The sequence below is a fragment of the Engystomops pustulosus genome, chromosome 11 (assembly GCF_040894005.1).
Source record: "Engystomops pustulosus chromosome 11, aEngPut4.maternal, whole genome shotgun sequence".
Classification (NCBI taxonomy): Eukaryota; Metazoa; Chordata; class Amphibia; order Anura; family Leptodactylidae; genus Engystomops; species Engystomops pustulosus.
The window spans coordinates 11,070,205-11,094,282 of record NC_092421.1 but is presented as its reverse complement, the minus strand read 5'-3'; the positions used below and the strand labels follow the sequence as shown (position 1 = coordinate 11,094,282).

The following is a 24,078-nucleotide window of genomic DNA, read 5'->3' as shown; positions in this document are numbered from 1 at the left end:
ACATACTGACCAATAGGATGCCATGTTTATTAATTGTAAATTCCATAATGTAAGAACGTACCTGGTTGGATAATGGAACTTACCACCTCCCAAGGGAAGTTCATAAAACCCCTTGTGGCTGGAAAATTTCTGGTCTGTTCTGTGAGTGGTGAGGGACCAGCAGACCAGGCCTGCTGCAGGACCTACCTTAACTTACTTTTCAAACCCATTGGAGCACATTTACTTACCCGGTCCTGTCGCGATCCCTGATCCGGGACTGTCCGAAGAGGATGAAGTCCGGCGCGATTCACCAAGATCGTGCGCCCGATATCCTGCATGAAAGTCGGCATGAAAATTCAATCGCTTGCGCCAAAAACCCCTGTTAAATGCGTCACAAATCGGAAATAGTCGGGGAACCCGACGGAAATGCGGTGTGCGGACCCTTAGTAAATGAGCCCCATTGTCAGAATGATACGCTGCTAGTTGACCGTGTTTCTCCGGCTCATGCAGGCAGAGAAATCTTCCAGCTAGATAACCTCACTGCTCTCGTCCAGGTTCCACCTGTTGCTTGGTCACACTAGGAAATAAGGAAAAAACTTTTTTTATTTTTGTACAAAAGTGATGAATAAAAAAGGCACATTTTACTGCACGATTCAGTTATTGGGAATGCTTTACCGGCAAACGGCTGGGGGAAGTTACCAGATTACATCTATGCTGTAGCTTCACAGGCTGTTACACTGTCTCCCTCCACCTCTGTTCCCTCAGCACTTCTCCCCTCCCTCCAACTGATGTAACCTCATCACACAGTGGGAAGGGGGAAGTGTTCCTGGACAGAGGTTTCTCAGGAATATCCATTGACCTGCATTTATTGGACAAGCTATAATGCCGGGCCAACTACAACACTGACATATGTCATCATTATTGCACAGGAAACGTTGCCAATATTAATTCAGTGCAGGTTTATTTTTTGAGTGTTTTTTTGTGATTGTGTGTTATTGTGTTTACAATGAAAAACCATCCTTTAACCACTTTGATGGGGCTGTACCAAGTTTTCATGTTATCCATATATACAGGATAGGGGATAACAATTTTAATAATCCATTTTTCTTTCTATAGCGCGACTGAGCTCCACTTGGATCATCTGGTTGCTATATGAGGACTCCTAGAATCATCTTTGGTCATAGTTATACTTCATGTTTAACTAGCCAACCGTGATGGGGTGTAATAGCTTCACAGGTTGTTACACTGTCCCACCCTTCCCCCTCAGCACTTCCACCTGTTTGCTGAAACTGCCTCTAATGTGGCAAGAATAAATCAGGCAGAGGGAGGGGGAAGTGCTGAGGGTGTAGAGGGAGAGGGCGAGACTGTGTAACAGCCTGTGAAGCTCCAGCACAGAAGGGATCTGGTAACGCCCCACTTATTCATTAGCATAATTATAAATGTTGATTTTAGTAGGAAGGAGGCCATGAATAACAGATATAAGAGGAGCGCAGCAGTCCCGGTGCCTGGATCTATGAGTAATGTCCCTGGTTTATCAGGATGGATTATGAGATAACATTGGATATTTCCACTCCGCACCATGAGGGGTTAAACCAGCTAGTGAGGGCGGGTCCAGTCTCAGTATTCTCCTCCCACTGCTTCTTACGTCAGTGATCACATGATGTTGACATCATCACAGGTCCTTTACCCGCTCTCTCTACACCTGTGCTAAGCCCTGCCCCCTCATGTGGCTGATCACGTGGCAGTGACATCATCACAGGTCCTGGAGCCAGTCTGATTGAGCAGATGCAGGTAGGTATGTGTGATGGTAGTCACTGACCTGCGTGCTCTGTGGAGACCTCTGTGGTCATGTCAGTACATTACACCTCAGACTATGGTGACTCCTGAGGAGCAGATACTATTGGTTATGATTTGGGTTTCACACTATAATGTCCCCTTGTTATATGACTGTGTGCATTGTGACCTAACACTAGGGTGCAGGAGACCCTCAGTCTCTGGATATTTGGTTGTATTTGTTTTGTGTCTGGTAATCGTCACCGGTGCCCACTTACCCCCACAGACGCTGGCTACAACCTCCCCGCCAATATATACAGACCCCAAAATCCATGGAAAGTACTGACAGGTCCACACATCGCACGCTCCTGTCGTTTAATTTTCTTATTTGAATAAATTAGATCTCTGTTGCTGTTTTATCGGTAAAAATCGCATTGAATTTAGTGGCCGTCCTTGATATTCTCCCTCTGATGATTAAAGGGGGTTTCCCACGAAGAAAAGTTAGGACCTATCCATGGGATAGGACCTAATTTGCTGATCAGTGGGGGTCTCAATGCTGAGACCCCCCCACAGATCATGAAAACAAGGGGTCTGATGGGGTCTCACATACCTTCGTCGCTTCATCAAATGGAGCAGACAGCCGCGCATGACTGTTCTGCTCCATTCATCTCTTTGGAGCTGCCGGAGATTGCCAAGCGCAGGGCTCACCGATCTCCGTCAGCTCCATAGAGATTAATGAAGCAGAATGGTCACACGCGGCTGTCTGTTCCATTAATCTGAGGAGTGACGAGGGGTGGACGGACCTCTCGTTTTCTTAAACTATGGGGGTCTCCGCACTGACCCTGCAAACCCAGGGGGTTTTAGAAGGTGCGGGGGTCATGGACTGTTGCATATATTATGGGATTGCCCGATTGTTAAGGTTTTCTGGAAGAAAGTGATTTAATAAAGATGGTGATGGAGAGGAAGAAGGATAAGCGCTGCTCACCCCTCCGCTCTCCATAGGGCAGCGCAGGGCTGGCGCCGTAACACGGCAAAATATAGGATATGTCCCGTATTTCACTGTGCACGGTCACAGACAACGTGTGGACTATTATGTGCCCGCAAATGGTGCAACCGCATACTGGTCCCCATTACGTTCCTGTGAAGGAGCCCCAATCGATTCAGCCTCTAGACCTAAGCAGCAGGTTATTAGATAAACTATCTTAGCAGCCAAAATTTTAGCTGCTGAGTCCTAGAAACAGCCTGACTTTCCTCTAAAAAGGGTTAAGCACAAATTGTCCTGGATAAACAAGAAAATAAAGAGATAACGGGATTAAGTTTTAACGCTGGGCATTGGCGTATTTCTATTTATCTCTTTTCTTCCCATCTCTTCCTTTTTCCTCTAGTACGGTGCGCGTCGGGTGGGTGGAGAGGGCTCACGGGCTGAGCCCGCTCCATAGCCGGTAACTCTTTGCTGCATATTGCTAGGACCGATCGCAGGTGTTATCCCCGCGATTGCATGGGCGCCGCCATCTTGCCGTAGCTGGTCACTCCCCATGATGTCATTGGGGAGCAGTAATCCATTGCTATGGCAGCCTCGGGTCACGCTGTCCCGTTTTAACCCATTCATTACAATGTGCTAATTGCACATTGTAATGAATGAGGAGGAAAATCCCCATATACTGCCAAACTGTAGTATACGAATATATGGTAGGATTGATCAGACAACTTAGTACTAAAGTACTATAGAGAGTCTAAAAAATAGTAAAAATAAAAGTAAGTATGAAAAGTTATTGGCGCCAGAAGATGACAAAATCGAAAAAAAAAAAAATTGGTACAGGAGTTTTTAATTTTTGTAAATGTATGAAAACATTATAAAACCTATACACATTTGTTATCCCCGTGATCGTACCGAACAAAGAATAAAGTAGACATGTCATTTGGGGCGCACAGTGAAAGCCGTAAAATCCAATCCCACAAGAAAAAGGCGCAAATGCGTTTTTTTTCACCAATTTCACTGCATTTTGAATTTTTTTCCCACTTCCCAGTACACGGCATGGAATATTAAATACCATCACTGAGAAGTGCAATTTGTTACACAGAAAACAAGCCGTCACACAGCTCTGTACATGGAAAAAGAAAAAAGTTATAGATTTTTGAAGGTGGGGAGTGAAAAATAAAAATGAAAAAACAAAAAAGGTCGTTAAGGGGTTATAATTGTAAGAATTCCGCACGACCTCCGTTAAGAACAAGACACATTCAGACTAAACGCTAAATCCTTATCCTCCTCACACGTCAGACCCGTTCTTTATCAGTGTTTGCTATAGAGGAGATTGAAGTACACATAGCGGAGTCTGTTGCATCCACTAAAATATGTTTTATTATACTTATACTCCCAAACAAAAGGGTTAAAATGCGCTAATAAAAGATTCCATGAGGACGCCAATCTCTCGTGCCCTAGAGCAAGACAGATTGCGTCCTCGTGGAATCTTTTATATCATAAAGACAAGAATGTAAATTAAAATCTCTCCCTGAGAACACATATAAACATATTACACACAAGGAATTCCTGATGCTTAAAGGGATTGTCCCATTTCAGCAAATTTATGTTATTGTCTGTATTATAAAAGGTTATACAACTTTCCAATATACTTTCCGTATAAATTCCTTACAGTTTTCTGGATCTCTGCTTGCTGTCATTCTATAGGAAGTTTTATGTTACTTCCAGCGGAGAGAAATCTGACCATGGTCACACCGGTGCACGGCTCGTTATATCACACAGCTCTGATTACTGTCTATGATATAACGAGCCGTGCACCTGTGTGACCAGGGTCAGATTTCTGTCCACTGAAAGTAAACATATAAGGACAGCAAGCAGAGATAATGCACTGTACCGTGATTCACTAAGATGGTGCACCCGATATCCTGCATGTGTCGCCTCCCCCCTCAGGTCGCCGGAGTTCACCTTCTTCTTCCTGGTGCATGTAAGTGCATTGTATTGCGACACAATTTTAAAGATAAATCCCGCACTCTGATTTCTGTTGCATGCATGACACAATCCCCTTCTAAATACCTGTGCCAGTCGTACAATCCCCGAAAACATCGGGAAGTCCAACGGAAATGCGATCCACGGACCCTTAGTAAATAAGCCCCAATGTCTTTGGCGGCAATGGAGACGCTCCGGCCCCTGTTCTGCAGGATGTAGATGATGGGTATTTATTATCGTCTAGATTCTCTAGACCCGTTGAGTCTTCATACATTTAGTAATGTATCTTCTGTACTCGGGTGCATAACACAATACGTCTCCGCGCTGACCGCCCTATTTACTTTAACGTGCATTGTTTTTGATGGGGTGGTCTTCTTATAGAAGACGCCTACTGTGTAATAATATATTGTGGAATGAGGTCGGGATGAGAAGGTCGCCCTCTAATATAATGTTACCTGTCAATATGACACAAGACCATGGATTGAAATTGTAAGTGAATATTTTGGTTTCTAGAGACCCTGTAAGAAATAATGGGGGTCACCTGTGTGTGTACGGTGATAAATGTCCCCCACACGTCTGTTCTGTGGTTTCAGGGTCCTACAGCGTAAGATCCTCTACAGGATAATGGTCCTATTCCTTTCTGACCCACCGAGGATGGACCAGAACAGGAGCAAGATGACTGAGAAGATATTAAACCTCACCCTGGAGATCATCTACCTGCTGACCGGAGATGTAAGGGATTCTGGGAGTTATGTGTCATGGCATCATCATGAATGTAAAGAGAGATATTTATCCGTGTCACTCTCCATACACAGGATTACACTATCGTGAAGAAGACCTCCAGTGATTGTGTGACCCCCAAACCTAATTCTCACTCACTGACAAACAGTGAGAGTAATGGCCAGAAGATCCTGGAGATCACCAACAAGATCATTGAGCTGCTGAGCGGAGAGGTGAGCGCTGCTGGGGCACATACAGCAACACAATGTACTAACCAGAGGGACGTGCGCCACATTTATAAAGTGTTTGCGACTTTCTTCCAACTGGACTTAACCAGGGAGGTGACGCTAATGATGTGACAAGTGCATCACAAAAAATAAGTATAAAGTAAGACAAGCAGAAGATGGTTTAGGGGAAGACAATCTTGGCTAAAGTTGCACCACATCTGTCCCAACCGCATGATCATCTGAGATAAATTTTGTGCGTTTAAAGGGGTTTAACCCTGAAAGAAAATTCTCAAATTTCAACCCCCTAGTGATGATCAGTGTAAGATCCCAGAGTGTGAACAGGGACTCTCTAATCAGACACTCCATGATCCATCTGTACTATGAGATGCTGTGAGTTGACAATGTGCTTAGATTATCAGAGTACAAGGTTTATATACACTTATATTTACCTTCTGAACATTGTACTAGTATCTGATACATAGAAAGAGAGATGAGACAGATCAGAGATGATGAGATGCCTATTGCACATAATGACAGTCAGCTCTCCTTCAACTCTGCTATTCCACAACACACTCTGATGTGCCTGCCTCCCCCCTCCCCTGATAAACAACTTATATGCTTGTAACTTGTAGTTCTCCTCGCTGTCAGCAGGAAGTCAGTGTGTGAAGTCCGTCCTCGATTGGGAGGGGCTAAAGTGCAGGGGGTGGGGCTAGATTGCAGTGAACAGAGAGAGTGAAACTCGGCAGCACGGCCGTCACACAGAAATGGAAAATTGCTTCCCCAATCCAAAGTCAGAAGTTACAGGGTCGTGTCTTGGGGCAACAGAAAATGTGTACACCAGGACTGATAGAGACAGGTTGGTCTTATATCTGTAAAATGTTGGATTTTTGTTAATAACACTGAATTAGAGAATGTCCTGGCCCAGGGGCAGAGTACATTTGTGTGAAAGAAGCCAGAAGGTGCACAGTTATGAAGACTTTCAGATACACTGCTCACTACAGGAGAAAGAGTAGGAAAAAGACTAGGAGAAGCTGCTTTACAATATTTACTATCATCACCAATCGCTGCAGGTTTAGTAAATCGTTTAATTAATGAATGAATGAACCTGTCCCAGTATGTGAAACATGATGGATTCCGGTCTCTAAGATGTCCGCGTGTAACGGCCTTTTTTTTCCCTTGAGGAGTGGGACTACATAGAACAGAAGGATCAGTACATGGACGTCCTGATGAAGAGGCGCCAGACCCTCACATCACTGGGTAAGAGAATTTTTTGATGTCAAGGCGAGAGAAGCTTTGGGGTTTTCACTTGCTAAACCCATGATCATATATATGAGACTTACATGTGCGGTTGTGTTTCCTATAGCTGGATCAAGTAAGAAACAATCACCAGAGAGATCTCCTAGCCCCCGGGACGATACAGCAGAAGATGTGGGGGTCCCCCCGGATCACATGGTCCGTGCTATACACCTTTATGTCCTGTAGGTACCTCTGTCTCGCTGCTCACGGCTGATTTTGTTGAATGTACATTTAGGAGGAAGGGTTCCTTAATATTAAAGTAGAAGATTTTGATGATGATGATGATGATGATGAAGAGGATTCCAGTTTTTTGGAGATGGAACATTCTAGTGATAACAGCACCGGTGAGTAATAACTGCTATATAATAACGATGATAATAATGATCTATTTATTTACATCCACTTGTTGCTTTGTTCTTCTGCCTTCTTTGAGTTCTCTGCTGTTACATAGCAGCACAATGAGGTAGATACAACCCCACATGAGGATCATTATTCCTTATAGTAAATGTGTATGAACTACACACTTGGCTGGCCTACAAGAGGGTCAGTTTTTGGTCACACCTAGGGGTGAGGACACTGGGTGACCTATGTGAAAATGACGCCTTCCTCTCCTTTGACAACCTGCACGGAAGATGCGATATACAGTAGACACTGCAGCTCGGACATGTCCTGTCCGCCCAATTTCCTGGTCCTCGACAGGGCATGTCCGAACCTCATATTTCCAAGCACCAGCTGATAGGGGTGATCCGATCCCAGGGCCCAGCCGGGCTTATCTCCCTAATATACTCCAGTTTAATCAGTGCTAGAGCATCCTCCACCCCTTTACCGGCGGTAAAGAAATGGAAGACCTTGGATGCGGATGCCAGATGAGTTGTGCCAGTCACACCTACTGTAACCCACCAAATGATATAACTGCACATCATTCACCGAAGCTACCTACCTCCTCTCCGCTTATTTAAAATGAAGCGCACGCCCACACCCGAGTGTCATAGGTGTCGGCACTCCCCCAGCCTCCTTGATGTGGGAATGCCCGGTTCTCCAGGATTTCTGGAAGGAAGTTCTTTCCCTTTTATCCTTAGTATAGGAGAGACCTATCCCACATACTCCAGAGGTTTGTCTGATCAGCCTGTTATAGATGAGGAGGTCTGGGTGCACCATGACAGGATATTCCTTCGGGAGACCCTGTTTTTGGCCAGGAAGACTATAGTGCTGTGTTAGATGGACCCTAGATCTCCCACATGCAATATGTGTAAGAGCATACCCAGCAAAATTCTATAAAATATGGGACAGGTGGTGTTATTCCTCTGCCACGGCTGCCGGGCCCCGGGATCTTTCTTCAGCTGTTAGAGATCTATCCTAAAGTGTGAGTCTTCCTGTTGCTGCCCTGAGCAACTTCATCGGCCACCCTGCGGATTCCACTTTGGGTATTATGGGCCAAGTGCTCCAATAATCACTTGGGCTTCCTCTCTCTGCTCTGTTAAAATGCTTAAATTGATGTAACATTGATAATATACCAAAGGTAGTAAGTAGTTTTTGCATTTGATGTTCTTAAGACTCCATTATCTCTGTTCAGCCTTCTGCTATCACATACCATGCTCTCTGTATATGATGATTGGTTGTAATGTAATGCATGCGAGCCATAATATGTGTATTGTGTATGAACTGAGAGCGGTTACTTACCCAATGTACAGGACACCACGGCCTTCCTGTATGTACCTAAAGTATTTGTGTTCCAGATGGATTTAACAAGAAAAATCCAGCAGAGACGTGCTCCAGTCCTCTGTGTTCCCAGGAAAGCCCAGATGAAGATTTTAGTGCTTCAGAGGATAATCAGGTACATACAAAGTGAGAATTTTATTGGTCTTGTTGTGACTTCAAGAATGAATTAGGAGGTAATATGGAAGGTAAATGATGAGTGTCTTCGGCTTCTGTACAATATTAGACTGACTGGTTCAACTAAAGACAGGCCAGTAAATGGCCAAGTGGTTAAATTATAGGGGTTTTGCCACAAAGGCAAGTTAGGCCCTACCCAGGGGCCCAACTTGCTGATCTTTGGGGGTCTCAGCGCTGAGACCCCTGCAGATCCTGAGAATGAGGTGTCGACTGACCCCCTCACCGCTCCTCAGACTAATGGAGCAGACGGCCGTGCATGACCATTCTGCGCCAATGATCACTATGATCGATGCATAGAGATTAATGGAGCAGAATGCTCATGCGGGGCCGTCTGCTCCATTAGTCCGAGGAGGGGTCAGGCGGACACCTCATTCTTGTGATCTGCGGGGGTCTCAGCACTGAGCCACTCGGCCAGTAGTATATGCTTGTTTTAAAGATTGAGCCATGCATGTCTAATTACTGACTACTATTTACGGTGAAACTGCGAATGGCTCATCCAATCAGTTATGTTATCCTTAAAGGGGTTGTATGGTCGTTCTAGGTAAAATATGAAAATCAGAGCATCTCTATTAGATTCTCCTTTTTTCATTTTCCAAGGTCCTCCAATTTTTTTGGGTGTGAAAAAGTTTTTTAAACAGCTTTTTACCTTTTAATCCTTCTGGCATGGCATAAAGACTAAATATGGCCGCCACGCTCCGCAGAAAGACTGCAAGTCCCAGGATCCTCAGCTCCTACGGAGCTGTGTGCGTGTGTGCACTGCACACACTATTCCCTGATTGGCTGTTTAAGCATCTGCTGTAAACAGTAGAGCGCGCACACACCCTCTCATGTGTGGATGTGAGTGAGCAGCCGCGGACCACAGACATCGCTAGGCGCATGCGCGACTGTACAGTAAGTCTCCTTGTCGTATCCTTGGAGATTAGGGAGTTCACAAATGCTGTCTGGGAATAAAACATTTGTTTTATACCTCACAAAGGACCAGGAATTGTTTATAACATTAAATTAGTGATAGTTTTGATTATTGTTAAGGGTAATGTTTAAGGGCAGTGTTTTTGACCATACAACCCCTTTAAATCGTAGCGCTCGGCCTCTCCTCCGCCTCGGGTCGTTGCCCCCGGCCTATTAAACCGCACACCTTCTTCTGTTTTTTTATCTTGTTCCTTATTTCTCTTATTCATTGGATCAGGATGAAGATTTGCTTGATATTAAAGTTGAAGTTGTCAATGAGGAAGAAGAAGAAGAAGAGGAAGAAGAGGGGATGCATTCAGCGAGTGATCAGTGTAAGGAAGAGGAGCAGGAAATCCCTGTATTCATCGGGATTGGTGAGCCGGCAAGCAGATCCTTACTCTACTTTACACCAGCAATAGTTTAGAAGGCTTGGTGCATGTTTGGTAGAAGCTGTAGGAATCGTAGCTGAGCCCAGTTATCCATGGAGAGCATCCAACAAAATGCTAAAATCCATCTGCCCTCAAGACGGTATGAAGGGCCTTACAGGATTCTTATAGAGCAGTAGGGGTCAAACACACTGAACTCTTCCTTTTAGAAAAGTGGATATGTTCGGGTCAGATAGAAAGAATTCTTCCAGACACCACCTATGAGGGTTAGATAAAAGATGGGACATGTGGTTTTCCAGTAATTCCAATTTAAAAAAAAAAGGACCCTCAATAAGGCCACAGTCTATAAGGTCATATATATTTTAGGAGCTTTGCCTTCCTTAAGAATAGCAGAATTCTAAGTGAGATGTTAAAATCAGAAAACCCAAATGACCCAGCCCCCCTGCTTCCAGAACCAGAAAATAAAAAAACTTTCTTATTCCACAGATGGCCAGAGCAAAAAACGGTTTTCATCCCGGGAAGGTGAAGATAAGAAAACGGCACCAAACTCTTCAGCAGAGAATACATTTTCATGTTTAGACTGTGGCAAATGTTTTCCACAAGATCTAGAACTTGTTAGACATCAAGAATCTCACACGGGGGAGAAGCCATTTTTATGTTTGGACTGCGGGAAAAGCTTTGCCAGAAAATCCAACCTCATCCAGCACCAGAGAACCCACACGGGGGAGAAGCCATTCTCATGCTCACTTTGTGGGAAATGTTTTAGTCAGAAGTCGGGACTTCTGGGACATCAAAAAACTCACACGGGGGAGAAGCCGTTCTCATGTTCAAAATGTAGCAAATGTTTCACCCAGAAATCTTGTCTTATGGAACATCAGAAAATTCACACAGGCGAGAGACCATTCTCATGTTCAAAATGTGACAAATGCTTTATCCATAAATCGGATCTTGTCAGACATCACCGAATTCACACAGGGGAGAGGCCTTTTTCGTGTTTTGAGTGCGGGAAATGTTTTACCCAAAAACAAGATCTAGCGAAACATGAAAAAATTCACACCGGGGAGAAGCCATTTTCATGCTTGGAATGTAAGAGATGTTTTACTCTGAAATCTGATCTGGTGAAACATCAGAGAATCCACACGGGGGAGAAGTTGTTCACCTGTGCCGAGTGTGGAAAATGTTACACCCAGAAATCGGGTCTTGTTGACCATCAGAAGATGCACACGGGAGAGAAGCCCTTCTCCTGCTTGGATTGCGGGAAAAAATTTACGAAGAAATCAAGTCTGGTGGATCACCAGAGAACTCACACGGGGAAGCCATTTTCGTGTTTAGAATGTGGCAAAAGCTTTAATAGAAAGTCGTCTCTCGTTGAACACGAGATCCTTCACACGGGGGAGAAACCCTATAACTGTCTGGAATGTGGGAAAGGTTTTAACCAGAAGTGGGGTCTGGTGGAACATCAAAAAATTCACAGAGGAGAGAAACCATTCTCCTGTTTGGAATGTGGAAAATGTTTTACCCAGAAATCTGGTCTCGTTGACCATCAGAAAACTCACACCGGGGAGAAACCGTTCTCATGTCTGGATTGTGGGAAATGTTTTACGCGGAAATCGGTTCTAGCCGAGCACCAGAGAATTCACACGGGGGAGAAACCGTTTGCATGTTTGGACTGCGGGAAATCTTTCTCCAAGAAATCTGTTTTCGTTGACCATCAGAAGATTCACACGACCGCTAAACGCTTCACGTGTCTGGAGTGCGGGAGAGGGTTTAACCGGAAACTCGATCTGGTGGAACATATGAGAAGTCACACAGGGGAGAAGCCATTTTCGTGTTTGGAATGCGGCAAATGTTTTTCGAAGAAATCTATTCTTATTGACCATAAGAAAACGCACACAAGAAAGAAGCAGTTTTCATGCTTGGAATGCGAGAAGTGTTTTTCCAAGAAATCCCTTTTTGTCGAACATCAGAGAATTCACGCTGAGGAGAAGGCGGCGTTTTACGAGAATTCCGAAAATGATTTAAGCACCGATTAAATTGTTTTAGGTAACCAAATGGAATAGTCTCTCTAGTTTCCTATTTTCGTCTTTGTATATGTTTCTCCTAAATTGGACTTTTTTGAAGATCTAAGATGACAATAGACTCTAAGACATGGAGACTCGGATGGAGAATTCTTAAAGTCTCCGTTTTCCTGTTTAGATGGTTTGATCATTCTACTTCAGTATTTTTCCGTGTGCCTTCCAGCCGTTGAACAAAAAAAGTGTCTGTATTCCTGATGAAGGACTGAACCGAGCCGGAATGGAATTGTTTGCTCCAGGAAACTTCTCTTGGTCTTTCCAACGGTTTCGATATATTTTTTTTCTAGAGTATTCAGCACTTGTGAAATATGAATGAAGACGAAGCAATAGCCGCCGTATGGATACATTTTTTCCGGTTTAGAAGTTGAATCCAATGAAGTTCTCGTTGGACATGCCGGCGCTTCTGCTCCATTCAGAGTGGGCGATGACAATACTTTGTCATTCCATTGTTTTGGAAAAGTATCAACTTGATCATCAATGAATTCCGCCGGGGATACAGAAGGACGGAGCCGCTGCTACCACAACCCATGATCAGATACCTTTTAGCTATCCTGCAGATAGGTCATAACTGTTTATGATGGAAAACCCCTTTTAATAATCCACTTTCTGACAAATTGATGGTATCATTTCCGCGGCAGTTCAGACTGATACGGCTCTTATTAGGGTGTTTTATATAATGCTCTAAGGTGTAGATACGGTGAATGTTTTTGGGCATTGGGCCTAATCTGTTAACTTTTTCACTAAGTTAGAGATTTTTTTTGTAGTGTTGAACATTTAATAAAAACCAAAGCCTCCAACAGTTCTACCGCCCTTGCATCTGATATTTTATAGGTCGGTTAGAAATAATGGTTTAAGTTTATTATTGTACTATAAATTGGGCATCAATGGGGTTGGCCATTTTTCAATAAATCTCTTCCATTATACGTGTCTCTGCATGTGTATGTCCCTGTGTCTTTGCCTCCTGTGAGAGCTTCATCCTTTCCCTGTTCTCTCCATGCTGCCCTCTGCATATATACACAACTTCCTCTCTCACTGCTCCAGCCTATCCTCAAGGCGTCTCCTAATGTGTCTTCCTTCTCACTGTCTGTTTCACTGGCAGACACGGGAAGAGTGGAGGGAGCAAGATGAGTCTTTATCTCCTGCTGCAGCTCCTCCTATTCAGCAGAGCTCAAACATGTAAACAAAGATCCATAGAGAGTTTGCTGAGAACACAAAAGTACATGTGAGGACTGCTGAATCACTTGATGAACAGTCAGGGATTATTATTAAGGCTGTAAAGGCAAACAGGCAATGTAGAGTGGCCAACCCTTTTAAAAGTAGGGTTGGTGTGTATTTGCAGATTGACTGCTGTATGAATGGAGAAACAAGAAAGCAGAACACATCTAATAAAAAAACTAACTTGCTTAAAAAGAACCTTTCATCAGGTTTTACCCCCCCCCCCCCTTCCTAAACTATCATCACCTATAGTCGGGGATGAGATGTGCTTGTGAAATCTCATCCATGTACCTAAAAAAAATATCTCCCCCCAAAGTCAGGCCAATACAACACATATTACTCATTTCACATAAAGTCAAGTTTAGTGTTTGGAGGGGTAGTGTCACAAGTGTCTATCTTTGGTTATATGGCACCTACAAACAGTTTCCATAAAAAGGAGCTTTTATTAGTAATAGTAGTAGTAATATATAAGCAAACCTGTACATGTTTGGTATCTCCTTACCCGTACTAACCTATGGAATAATTATATCATGTTTATTATACTGGACGGTGAACTGAGTAAATGTTTAAAAAAAAAGGGGGCAAAACAGCAGGAAAGGGTTAATGAATTTGAATCCTCATGCTATTTTTACCATAAAAATTAACCCATTGGAAAATACAAATCTTCCCGCAAAAAACAAGCTCTTACAAAATAAAACCGTTATATTTTGGAATTTAAGCAAAAATCCTCCTTCCTCCTTTAGACCTGGCGAACCATGTGTCATAGACCTGGACTAGAAGAGTAACAGAGAGACATCGGCAGGTTGTACCAGAGATACAGAGAGACATCGGCAGGTTGTACCAGAGATGCAGAGAGACATCCGCAGGTTGTACCAGAGATGCAGAGAGACATCGGCAGGTTGTACCAGAGATGCAGAGAGACATCGGCAGGTTGTACCAGAGATGCAGAGAGACATCGGCAGGTTGTACCAGAGATGCAGAGAGACATCGGCAGGTTGTACCAGAGATGCAGAGAGACATCGTCAGGTTGTACCGGAGATACAGAGAGACATCGGCAGGTTGTACCGGAGATACAGAGGGACATCGGCAGGTTGTACCAGAGATACAGAGAGACATCGGCAGGTTGTACCAGAGATACAGAGAGACATCGGCAGGTTGTACCAGAGATGCAGAGAGACATCGGCAGGTTGTACCAGAGATGCAGAGAGACATCGGCAGGTTGTACCAGAGATGCAGAGAGACATCGGCAGGTTGTACCAGAGATGCAGAGAGACATCGGCAGGTTGTACCGGAGATACAGAGAGACATCGGCAGGTTGTACCGGAGATACAGAGAGACATCGGCAGGTTGTACCGGAGATACAGAGAGACATCGGCAGGTTGTACCGGAGATACAGAGAGACATCGGCAGGTTGTACCAGAGATGCAGAGAGACATCGGCAGGTTGTACCAGAGATGCAGAGAGACATCGGCAGGTTGTACCAGAGATGCAGAGAGACATCGGCAGGTTGTAGCGGAGATACGGAGGGACATCGGCAGGTTGTACAGGAGACGCAGAGAGACAAAGGCAGGTTGTACTAAAAATGAATAACGCATCATAAAGATGTTTCATTTGGAACTCTAAAAAACAGAGATCACCATTCCTTGTACTTACCCAAATGCTAATGGCGGCCTAAATTTCCCTGATTTGCGCCCGTATAATGTGGCTGTCCTATTGCGCAATGTCAGCGACTGGATAAAAGGTGGTTCTGTCTTCACAAACACGGAATTAGACACACACTTCCCACAATCCGCATCTCTTCTACACCTTTTGCATTTTTCCCTTAATTCCCTACATGAAGGCGTTAAAACTAATCCCTTATTATTCACGCTCCCTCATTACATAATTATGTAGACCTCTTGTGTGCACGAGCCGGCTCCTGTACAGGGTAGTGGGAGGCTAGAAGTGAAACCAAAAGAGGCGCGTAATTATGTAATGAGGGAGCACCAGGCTGTGATTATAAAGATCCGTCGTCACCACCACGGATCCACCCGCCGGTAAATGAACTTGGCAAAAAATAATTTTTTAAAAGTGGTTGATTTATTATAAGGCCTGGCAATATACCAGAAAACTTAAAGGAAGACAAAAAATCCTTACGACTCCACCTCCAAGGCAACCCAGAGTAGGCATATGAAAAGCACGGGACTCACTCACTCCACACACCAGACTTATGGCTCATGCATGCTAACGTATTTCCGCGGTGCCGTGGTCCAGCGAGCACACATCGGCGCGGGAGAGGAGGAGGGGGTGAGCGCTGCTCGCCCCTCTCCATAGAAAATAGTAGCCACATGGCCATTGATACAGCCAAAGATAGAGCAGCCCTATCTTTTTGCAGCTACGGCTCAGAGCAATGAGCACTTGTTGCGCTCACCATACCGAGCCCGTGACCTTTCACCACACAAGAAGAGATCACAATTTACCTTTTTACCAGACTAAAGGACATACAATTAAAGGATATCACTATTTTATTCTTCTTTATGCTCACAGATTCCAGTGTGCAGGGCCTGGTGGGTTGGTCATCCCATTTCCCAGACCTGGACCTCTCAGATGTAATTGACCACACATACAGGACTTTCCTCATCTATGTACAAGGACATTGTCCATAGGGCATACACTCCTCCCTCACGAAGCTGTGGACCCTCACTCACCCTTACCAGGTTGTCATAAATGTACAAAACTAATAGTAATTGCCAATAGTCATGGAGCCTTGTATCCAATAACCACAGTGCCCGTTGTATAATGCACAAATCACAAAAACACACAAAGAGGACGTCGCTTTGGGTGATATCGTCTGGGAGAGGTGGAAATCACAATGGATGTAGATGGGCGCTCACCACTTGGTAATGATGGAAGGTGATCCGGATCAAGATCCAAGTGCTTTGTGCTTGAATTGCCAAAGAACAAGACTAACCACCAAAAAAAAACCTGAACCTCCCAAAATAAAAGGGTATGAATAAAAAAAGATCTGGTCTGGAAGCATGGGAGAAAGGTGATGTCACAGGAGAAGACTAGCGGAGGACAGCGCCGGGATCAACATCAAGAGGGATGGAGGTGAGTATTTATAGGTTTTTTTTTTAATGTTTTTTGGTGGTTGATTTCCTTTAACACCTATCAGACTTTCCCAGATTTTTATCTGCATACATAACACTAATCTTCTAATGACTCCGGATTAATCTTTTTCATGTCAGTTTTGGATATTCCCTGAAAAACTGTCAAATTGATTGCAGAGATCTACGCAGGAAGACCACACAATGGTAACATTTTGAGGGAAAAAAGCGTCTGCAGAATGGTCACATAGGGAGACATGAGACAAGTGCAAATAAGTGTAGACAATCCAAAAGCAACAAGGAGTCTCCTCACAAAAGTATAGACATAAATGTAGGGGTAAAAATCAAAGCAAAAGTAAAAAAAAATCAAACACAACACACAGCTATGCACAGCACCACCACCCCAGGGTCCACCACTACAACAGACTTATTCAGTCAACTATACGACTTATTAGGAATTCTTACTGGTAAGTGGGTGATCTCCAAGGTCACCAGGAGAGGCTGGGCAATGAAATCAATAGAGAGGATGTGATCATCTCTAGTACCACACTCAGCGCGGGTCCCGAATACTCCAGGGTAAGGTCTCCACCACCCTACACAATGTCAGTCCTCGAATTCCAGATGAGCACTGAAGTTTCTCCATAGGCAGCGTCTCAGCTATAGTGTAAAGCAGAGGAGAGAGGGGGCAGCCCTGGCGACTTCCTATTGTTGAGCTGTCTTGATTAACAAGCGGTGGACCAAAACTATGAATTCCCTAGGGAACCCAAATTTCTCCAACACCAACCACAAATAAGACCCCTACACTGAGTTAAAGGCCTTGGGTGCATCCAGTGAGACCAAGACCCTCGACCCAGCATTGTCATGTGCAGCCTGGAGGTCCAGGAAGAGCCTGTGCACATTTCGGGCAGTGGACTTTCCAGGCAAAAAAGCTGTTTTTGGTCAGGACCAACAACTGACAGGATAACAGCATTGGACTGTCTCACTGCTGTATTAAAAATAAAAATTACACATAATTTTTTCTCATCTTGCAGCTTGTATCTATTCATTACCTACCTATTACCTTACCTTTCATCTCCTAATTTTGGTTAATAGCGCACCCGCACATAGCTCCAAAACCTTTTGCTTCTTCCATACTTAGGATAACAGAATTGACTGCGAGCCGGGACCTTAGCCAGGTAGTTTTTTTTAAATTTTTTTATTAAGGCAACAAAAAACAAAGCCTTACATTTACCATTTCTGAATAGAAAGACTAAACAGAAACATATAGTACAACCTCCAGCAACCAAAAGCGAGGGCTTTTCTCACCGGACGTGGCCGGGAGCTGTATGAACAAAAGGTCCTGTCTACACCGCTCCCAACCTGCCTGGCGCCCCTTATCTAGCATGTCTTTCAAACATTAAAGGTAATGGGGGTCATTTACTAAGGGCCCGATTTGCGTTTTCCCGACATTTTACCCGAATATTTCCGATTTGCGGCGATTTTCCCTGAATTGCCCCGGGATTTTGGCGCACACGATCGGATTGTGTCGCACCGGGGCTGGCATGCACGCGGTGGAAATCGGGGGGCGTGGCCGAACGAAAACCCGACTTATTCGGAAAAACCCGCCGCATTTAAAAAACAAAAAGTGTCGCGGAGCTTGCACTTACCTTCACTAGGAATAGGCCGGTGTACTTGAGTGCATTCCGAGGAACTTCAGCGCAGCAGCGCCACCTGGTGGACGTCGGAGGAACTACCTTAGTGAATCCCGGCCGGACCAGAATCCAACGCAGAGAACGCGCCGCTGGATCGCGAATGGACCAGGTAAGTAAATCTGCCCCAATGAGTCCCAACTTAGCGGTTATGTCCGTAGACATATGGTGCTCTAGTATAGTGCAGATATGTCTGTTGTGGTGCGCAGTCCCCTGGTTTAACAAGCGGACAGTGACAGCTTTTGATTAGTAGCAAGGAGCACCCCTGATGGTAACCCCGGTGTTGCCAACCAGCGACCCCCAGATCGCCTCAAATATCCTGGTTTTTCTTTTCGGATAACCTCCATATTCTCATCTAATAATATTATTTATACGATTTTTATACTCTGTCATGGTGGGAGGTGAGGCCGTACCCAATGAGAGAGGATCTCTTTCAGCATCTGGCACAAGGCCCCGTGGATGCCCAAGCCAAAAGACTTGTTCACATCCAGGCCGGGCATTATGCCCAACACACACAGTCGGGGCTGAGCTCTCAGAGAGGTTTGGAAGACCTCAGACAGTCGGCCCATTACCACTTTCCAGTAGTCACCTAGTTTATGACATGCCCATAGCATACGAAGCAAGTTCACGTTATCCTGCTGGCATCGAGGACATTGAGATTTTGGTCGGAGATAGAATCTATGCAGCATCTCGGGGGTCTTATATACTCACCTGACTCCTCCTATGACTCTCAGCAGGCGATAGCCTAGGCTCCATATCTAGCTCGTCATTCCACTGCTCGTCCATTATTGGGCCTATATCAGTCTCCCATTGCTGTCTGGTTGGAAATAGAAATCCATCCAGGTATTTGCCTAGAATCCATGAATATAAGAAGGATATCATCCCTGAGGTTTCCTGCCATTTGACGATGAAGTTCAACAAGATACTACTGGCTTTTTTTTCTAGATTGTATTCTAAAGTGTTTATGCCTCTCTTCTCGGAGATTTCTATTTTATTAATACAGTTCCCTCCCCAAAATGGGCTGCCAGCGCGTGTCTCAGTTGCAGATATTGTGGCACATTTACTTACCCATCCCGTTGCGATCCCCGAGGTGCGTTGTCCGACAAGGATTCGGAGCTGCCGCGATTCACGAAGATCGTGCGTCCGATATCCTGCATGTGTCGCTTCCCCGCTCAGGTCCGCCGGAGTTCACCTTCTTCTTCCCGGTGCATGTAAGTGCGCGTCTTGCGACACAATTTGAATTTTAAGTTCTGCGGTTTGTCCGAATCAGTCGGGTTGTCCAATGGCCACGCCCCCCAATTTGTGTCACTTGAAAGCCGGCGCCGATGCACCAAGATCTAATTGCGTGTGCCAAAAACCCCTGTGCAATTTGCCACAAATCGTTCCGCGGACCCTTAGTAAATGTGCCCCATTGTTTTTTTTTTTCAAACTGTATTTATTAAATTTTCATTTTTATGAAACAGAAAAGAAAAAAAACACAAAACCCCAACATAGGGTCATCAATACAAACATTGGGTGCAGATATTGGAGGCACCCAGGTCAAATTCGTCATTAAGTTGCTCAAATGTTTTTTTAACCAGCCATCGTGTAGGACCTGGGCTATCGCAACCAACCTTTTCTGCTCCCATTGGGAGAAACCATTGGGAGAGTGGCATTGCGCCATAGGAGGCTATTCAGTTACCGGACCCAACCCCGTGAGTTCCTTAAACGTTAGCCAGGTTTTTAACATCCACTCAAAAAGAATAGAGATAACTCTGTAAAATTCACAGAGCATTGGGTCTTTTTCTGGTTTAGTTTGTGTATGTGTTTTTAGTATCTGCAGGATTGTGAAAAATTACGTTACTATCCAGCTCTCGCATGGTCTCCACAGCTCCTCCCCTTTGCTATTATTAGGAGCTGTATAAGGATTATGGTTGGATATTTAAATCCGTCACTCAGAACAGAGACTGTGGAGCAGCACTGTGCAGAGAATAGAAAGCTCTTCAGGCTGAAAGACCCGCCCAGAGCACTTGCAGGAGCTGCAAATCCTGCTGCCACTTACTGAACACAAATACGTGTGGTTACATAAATCTCCAGCAACAATACCTAGCACCATCTTCAGTATTATTTTACATTTAGACTACATGTAAATATTTCACTGCTGGTTTCTATTACTTATTCCATTCATACATATACATTATGCAGTGCTCAGTAGCTTCGCTTAAAGTAATCTTGCTGGATTTGAGTTACTTTTGGGTTACTTTCAAATGTAGCTGCTTCATGAGAGGAGAAAAAGCATCATAGAATGCAAAAACAGCTGATGGCAAAGATAGGAAGAGGTAATATCCACTTTATTGCTGCTGAGGAAGAATTCTGACAGGTAGCTTAGAACAGAAAATGCCATCTCTCAGGAAAGTAAAGGGCGAGCAGCACAATATGGACATTGCTCTGTTTGCTCTAAAAGGGGGGATTACATATGACATAATTTGGTAAAAACTGTTATGAAATCGGAGTTACACTTTAAGGTTTCATAAAGGATGCAGAACAGTACAATAACTGGATCCTTGCATCTATGGAGGCTGTGAAGAAATTCCAATGTTTTTCCACTATAATGGAATAGCTGCTGAAATAAATCCTTCCCCACCCAGTGTTCTGCAATGTGTAGTGTCTGCCTCGTGAATGTTTTCTTGCACAACAAGATGTGATTTCTGATTAACACAGTTTCCATACTCCATACATGAAAATGTCTCTCTCGTGTGGATTTTTTGATGCCTGACGAGAGCTCTTTTGTGGGTGAAACGTTTGCAACATTTCGAGCATGAAAATGGTTTCTCTCCCGTGTGGATTTTCTCGTGTAGGAGAAGACATGACTTCCTGGCAAAACGTTTCCCACATATGGAGCATGGAAATGGCTTCTCCCCTGTGTGAATTCTCTGATGTTTGACAAATACTGATCTCTGGGTAAAGCTTTTCCCACATTCCAGACACAGAAACGGCCTTTCCCCCGTGTGAATTTTTTCATGATCAATTAGAACCGATTTTCGGTTAAAACTTTTGCCACATTCCAAGCACGAAAATGGCTTTTCCCCGGAATGGGTTTTTTGATGGGCAAAGAGAGCGGATTTATAAATAAAACATTTCCCGCATTCCATGCACAGGTATGGCCTCTCTCCTGTGTGGATTCTCTGATGTTCAACAAGAACGGATAGGTGGTTAAAACCTTTCCCACATTCAGAACAGGAAAACGGTCTCTCGTCTTGGTGAAGTCTTTGATGTCTCTTCAGATGATCTTTACGCCTAAAAGATTTCTTACATTGTAAACACGAATACGGCCAATCAGCGCTGTGGATTCTCCGGAGCTCCAGGCTTTTCGATAGATAGAGAGAAGGTTCTGTGTGATTGGGTGGTGGCTCCATGTTCCACAGGACTGGGCGTATATTAGGGTCACTCAGAAAGTCTCCAGAGTTAGTTGTAACATCGATATCTTGAAATCTGCAATCTGAAGAAGATACATAGAGATTTCTTTCCATGTCTCTTGGGGAGTCATCTGGTAGGAAAAAAAAATATTATTTTTATGAGGATATATCATTTATATTTTATTACAATCTAACAAGGGATAACGATTTGTGTGTTCTTTGACCTCTTGAGAACCTAAATGCTCATTTTATTCCCCCAAATTTATTTGCACTCAATGCCCTATAATAACATTGCGGAGAAATTTTTACAAATTTGAAAATGAGTAATAGACATTTACATGGACAGAAGTATTTGCTACCTTTGCTGATAGGCTCTGTGAGGATCCCATTTCTCTTGTGGTGCCAGCCTGTGTGGGTCTTAAGGCTCAGCCATGCAGTCAGGCTTCCTCCATGGTCACTCTACTTCCTACAAATACCCCTCAGCAGCAATGTTACCCTCGGTTTCTCCTGGATTACCTGTGCAGCGTGCCTCGGAACTTTGCGCTGGCCCCCTACGTCTCCCAGTGTGCCGTTAGCCAGTCTGGTGCTCCGAGCCCTAGCTGGCTACACTTCATACCCATGCTGTGCACTGAATTTAAAGCGTTCTATGTCACTGCTCGCTGCATTGTCTGATAATTTTTCACCCCTCTATTCCGCATTTCTGCTGACTCCTCCCTTGGCCAACAGAGAGCCAATGACATCAACCGGCTCTTAGCAATTCCTGCCCAGGGGCTTCTGGGACTTAGAGAGGAGCCCACACGGCTCATTTGCATAACTGCACACGCTACCATGCAAGTGTGCTTAAGTCAGCACTGCACCCATGTGGTAGATCTCATTAGGCCTATTAGGCCCAGTCTCAGGCTTGGCATAAAAGGCTTCAGTAGTCGACAGACCCAGAGGACTGATCAGTGTGGGGGTTCCCTGTATCCTTAGCCACTGCTATCATCATTGATATCTGTAGTTAAGGGGTTAAACTCCTCTGCACTAAAATTACTCCATTAAGGGGAGATGCAGCGGGTGCCTGAGCTATAAATAAGATCCGGCTTCCTTCTACTGATCACATAGGTAACCTGGCAGGACCTGCACAATCGCCAGGGTGAGGTCTGATGCGCCCTGTAAATCAGTAGAATTTGTCATTTCCTTTTCTTTGCCTTAAAAAAAAATGATAATATCTGCCCAAATGCTAAGAGGATTCACACAGAGATGACTGCACCATGTCCGCATCTCATGTGACCAGGGGAATCTTTCCTAATGAACACAAGAGATGAAATAGACAAAGCAACAAAATAATATGCAATGAGAGATTTGTCAATTTTAATGTATTCTGATTATTACAAAATTGTACAATGCTAATCATTTTATGGGAAAAATATTCACCAATCACAGCAAAGTGATGCACTCACCGGAGATTATATCTACAGGAATCTCTTCTACTTTACACTGAAAATCATTGCTCTCATACATCGTCCCTGCTGCAGCCTCAGCATCAGTCAGATCTTCATCCTAGATCACCATATAAATGGATAGAAAATTCTGAAAACATCTTCTTAATGTTCAGAGGGCGAGCACTACCATCACCATAGACAGGGGGCATCCTCTACACCTAGAGGAGAGGAGGTTCTACCATCACCATAGACAGGGGGCATCCTCTACACCGAGAGGAGAGGAGGTTCTACCATCACCATAGACAGGGGGCATCCTCTACACCGAGAGGAGAGGAGGTTCTACCATCACCATAGACAGGAGACATCCTCTACATCTAGAGGAGAGGAGGTTCTACCATCACCATAGACAGGGGGCATCCTCTACACCTAGAGGAGAGGAGGTTCTACCATCACCATAGACAGGAGGCATCCTCTACACCTAGAGGAGAGGCGGTTCTACCATCACCATAGACAGGGGGCACCCTCTACACCTAGAGGAGAGGAGGTTCTACCATCACCATAGACAGGGGGCATCCTCTACACCTAGAAGAGAGGAGGTTCTACCATCACCATAGACAGGAGGCATCCTCTACACCTAGAGGAGAGGAGGTTCTACCATCACCATAGACAGGGGGCATCCTCTACACCTAGAGGAGAGGTGGTTCTATCATCACCATAGACAGGAGGCATCCTCTACACCTAGAGGAGAGGCGGTTCTACCATCACCATAGACAGGGGTATCCTCTACACCTATAGGAGAGGAGGTTCTACCATCACCATAGACAGGGGGCATCCTCTACACCTAGAGGAGAGGTGGTTCTATCATCACCATAGACAGGAGGCATCCTCTACACCTAGAGGAGAGGCGGTTCTACCATCACCATAGACAGGGGTATCCTCTACACCTATAGGAGAGGAGGTTCTACCATCACCATAGACAGGGGGCATCCTCTACACCTAGAGGAGAGG

At 44.6% G+C, this 24,078-nt stretch overlaps 2 protein-coding genes across 7 annotated transcripts in view; one reads left to right on the top strand and one right to left on the bottom strand.

Moving 5' to 3' along the window:
* The first annotated feature begins 1,639 nt into the window (after nucleotides 1–1,639).
* Nucleotides 1,640–13,061, top strand: LOC140106037 (uncharacterized). Of its 3 annotated transcripts, none has more exons than XM_072130211.1 (9): nucleotides 1,640–1,770; nucleotides 5,311–5,449; nucleotides 5,533–5,670; nucleotides 6,849–6,921; nucleotides 7,028–7,116; nucleotides 7,196–7,304; nucleotides 8,697–8,794; nucleotides 10,040–10,175; nucleotides 10,674–13,061. In XM_072130211.1, the coding sequence occupies exons 2-9, from the start codon at nucleotides 5,342–5,344 to the stop codon at nucleotides 12,218–12,220; spliced, it is 2,298 nt and encodes a 765-aa protein (XP_071986312.1). In that variant the 5' UTR covers nucleotides 1,640–1,770; nucleotides 5,311–5,341; the 3' UTR covers nucleotides 12,221–13,061. The 3 variants fall into 3 exon arrangements, with proteins under 3 accessions (XP_071986312.1, XP_071986310.1, XP_071986311.1); XM_072130209.1 differs by having other exon boundaries at nucleotides 6,846–6,921; XM_072130210.1 differs by having other exon boundaries at nucleotides 1,661–1,774; nucleotides 6,846–6,921.
* Nucleotides 13,062–19,740: 6,679 nt separating this feature from the next.
* The window catches only part of LOC140106096 (uncharacterized), a 30,661-nt gene continuing 26,323 nt past the window's right edge, over nucleotides 19,741–24,078 (bottom strand). For all 4 annotated transcript variants that reach the window (XM_072130318.1, XM_072130321.1, XM_072130320.1 and 1 more), the window contains exons 6-7: nucleotides 23,089–23,188; nucleotides 19,741–21,777 (exon numbers count right to left, since the gene is read on the bottom strand). In XM_072130318.1, coding sequence (XP_071986419.1) covers nucleotides 20,837–21,777; nucleotides 23,089–23,188 — 1,041 coding nt within the window. In that variant the 3' untranslated portion in view covers nucleotides 19,741–20,836. The remainder of the gene's footprint in view (nucleotides 21,778–23,088; nucleotides 23,189–24,078) is intronic.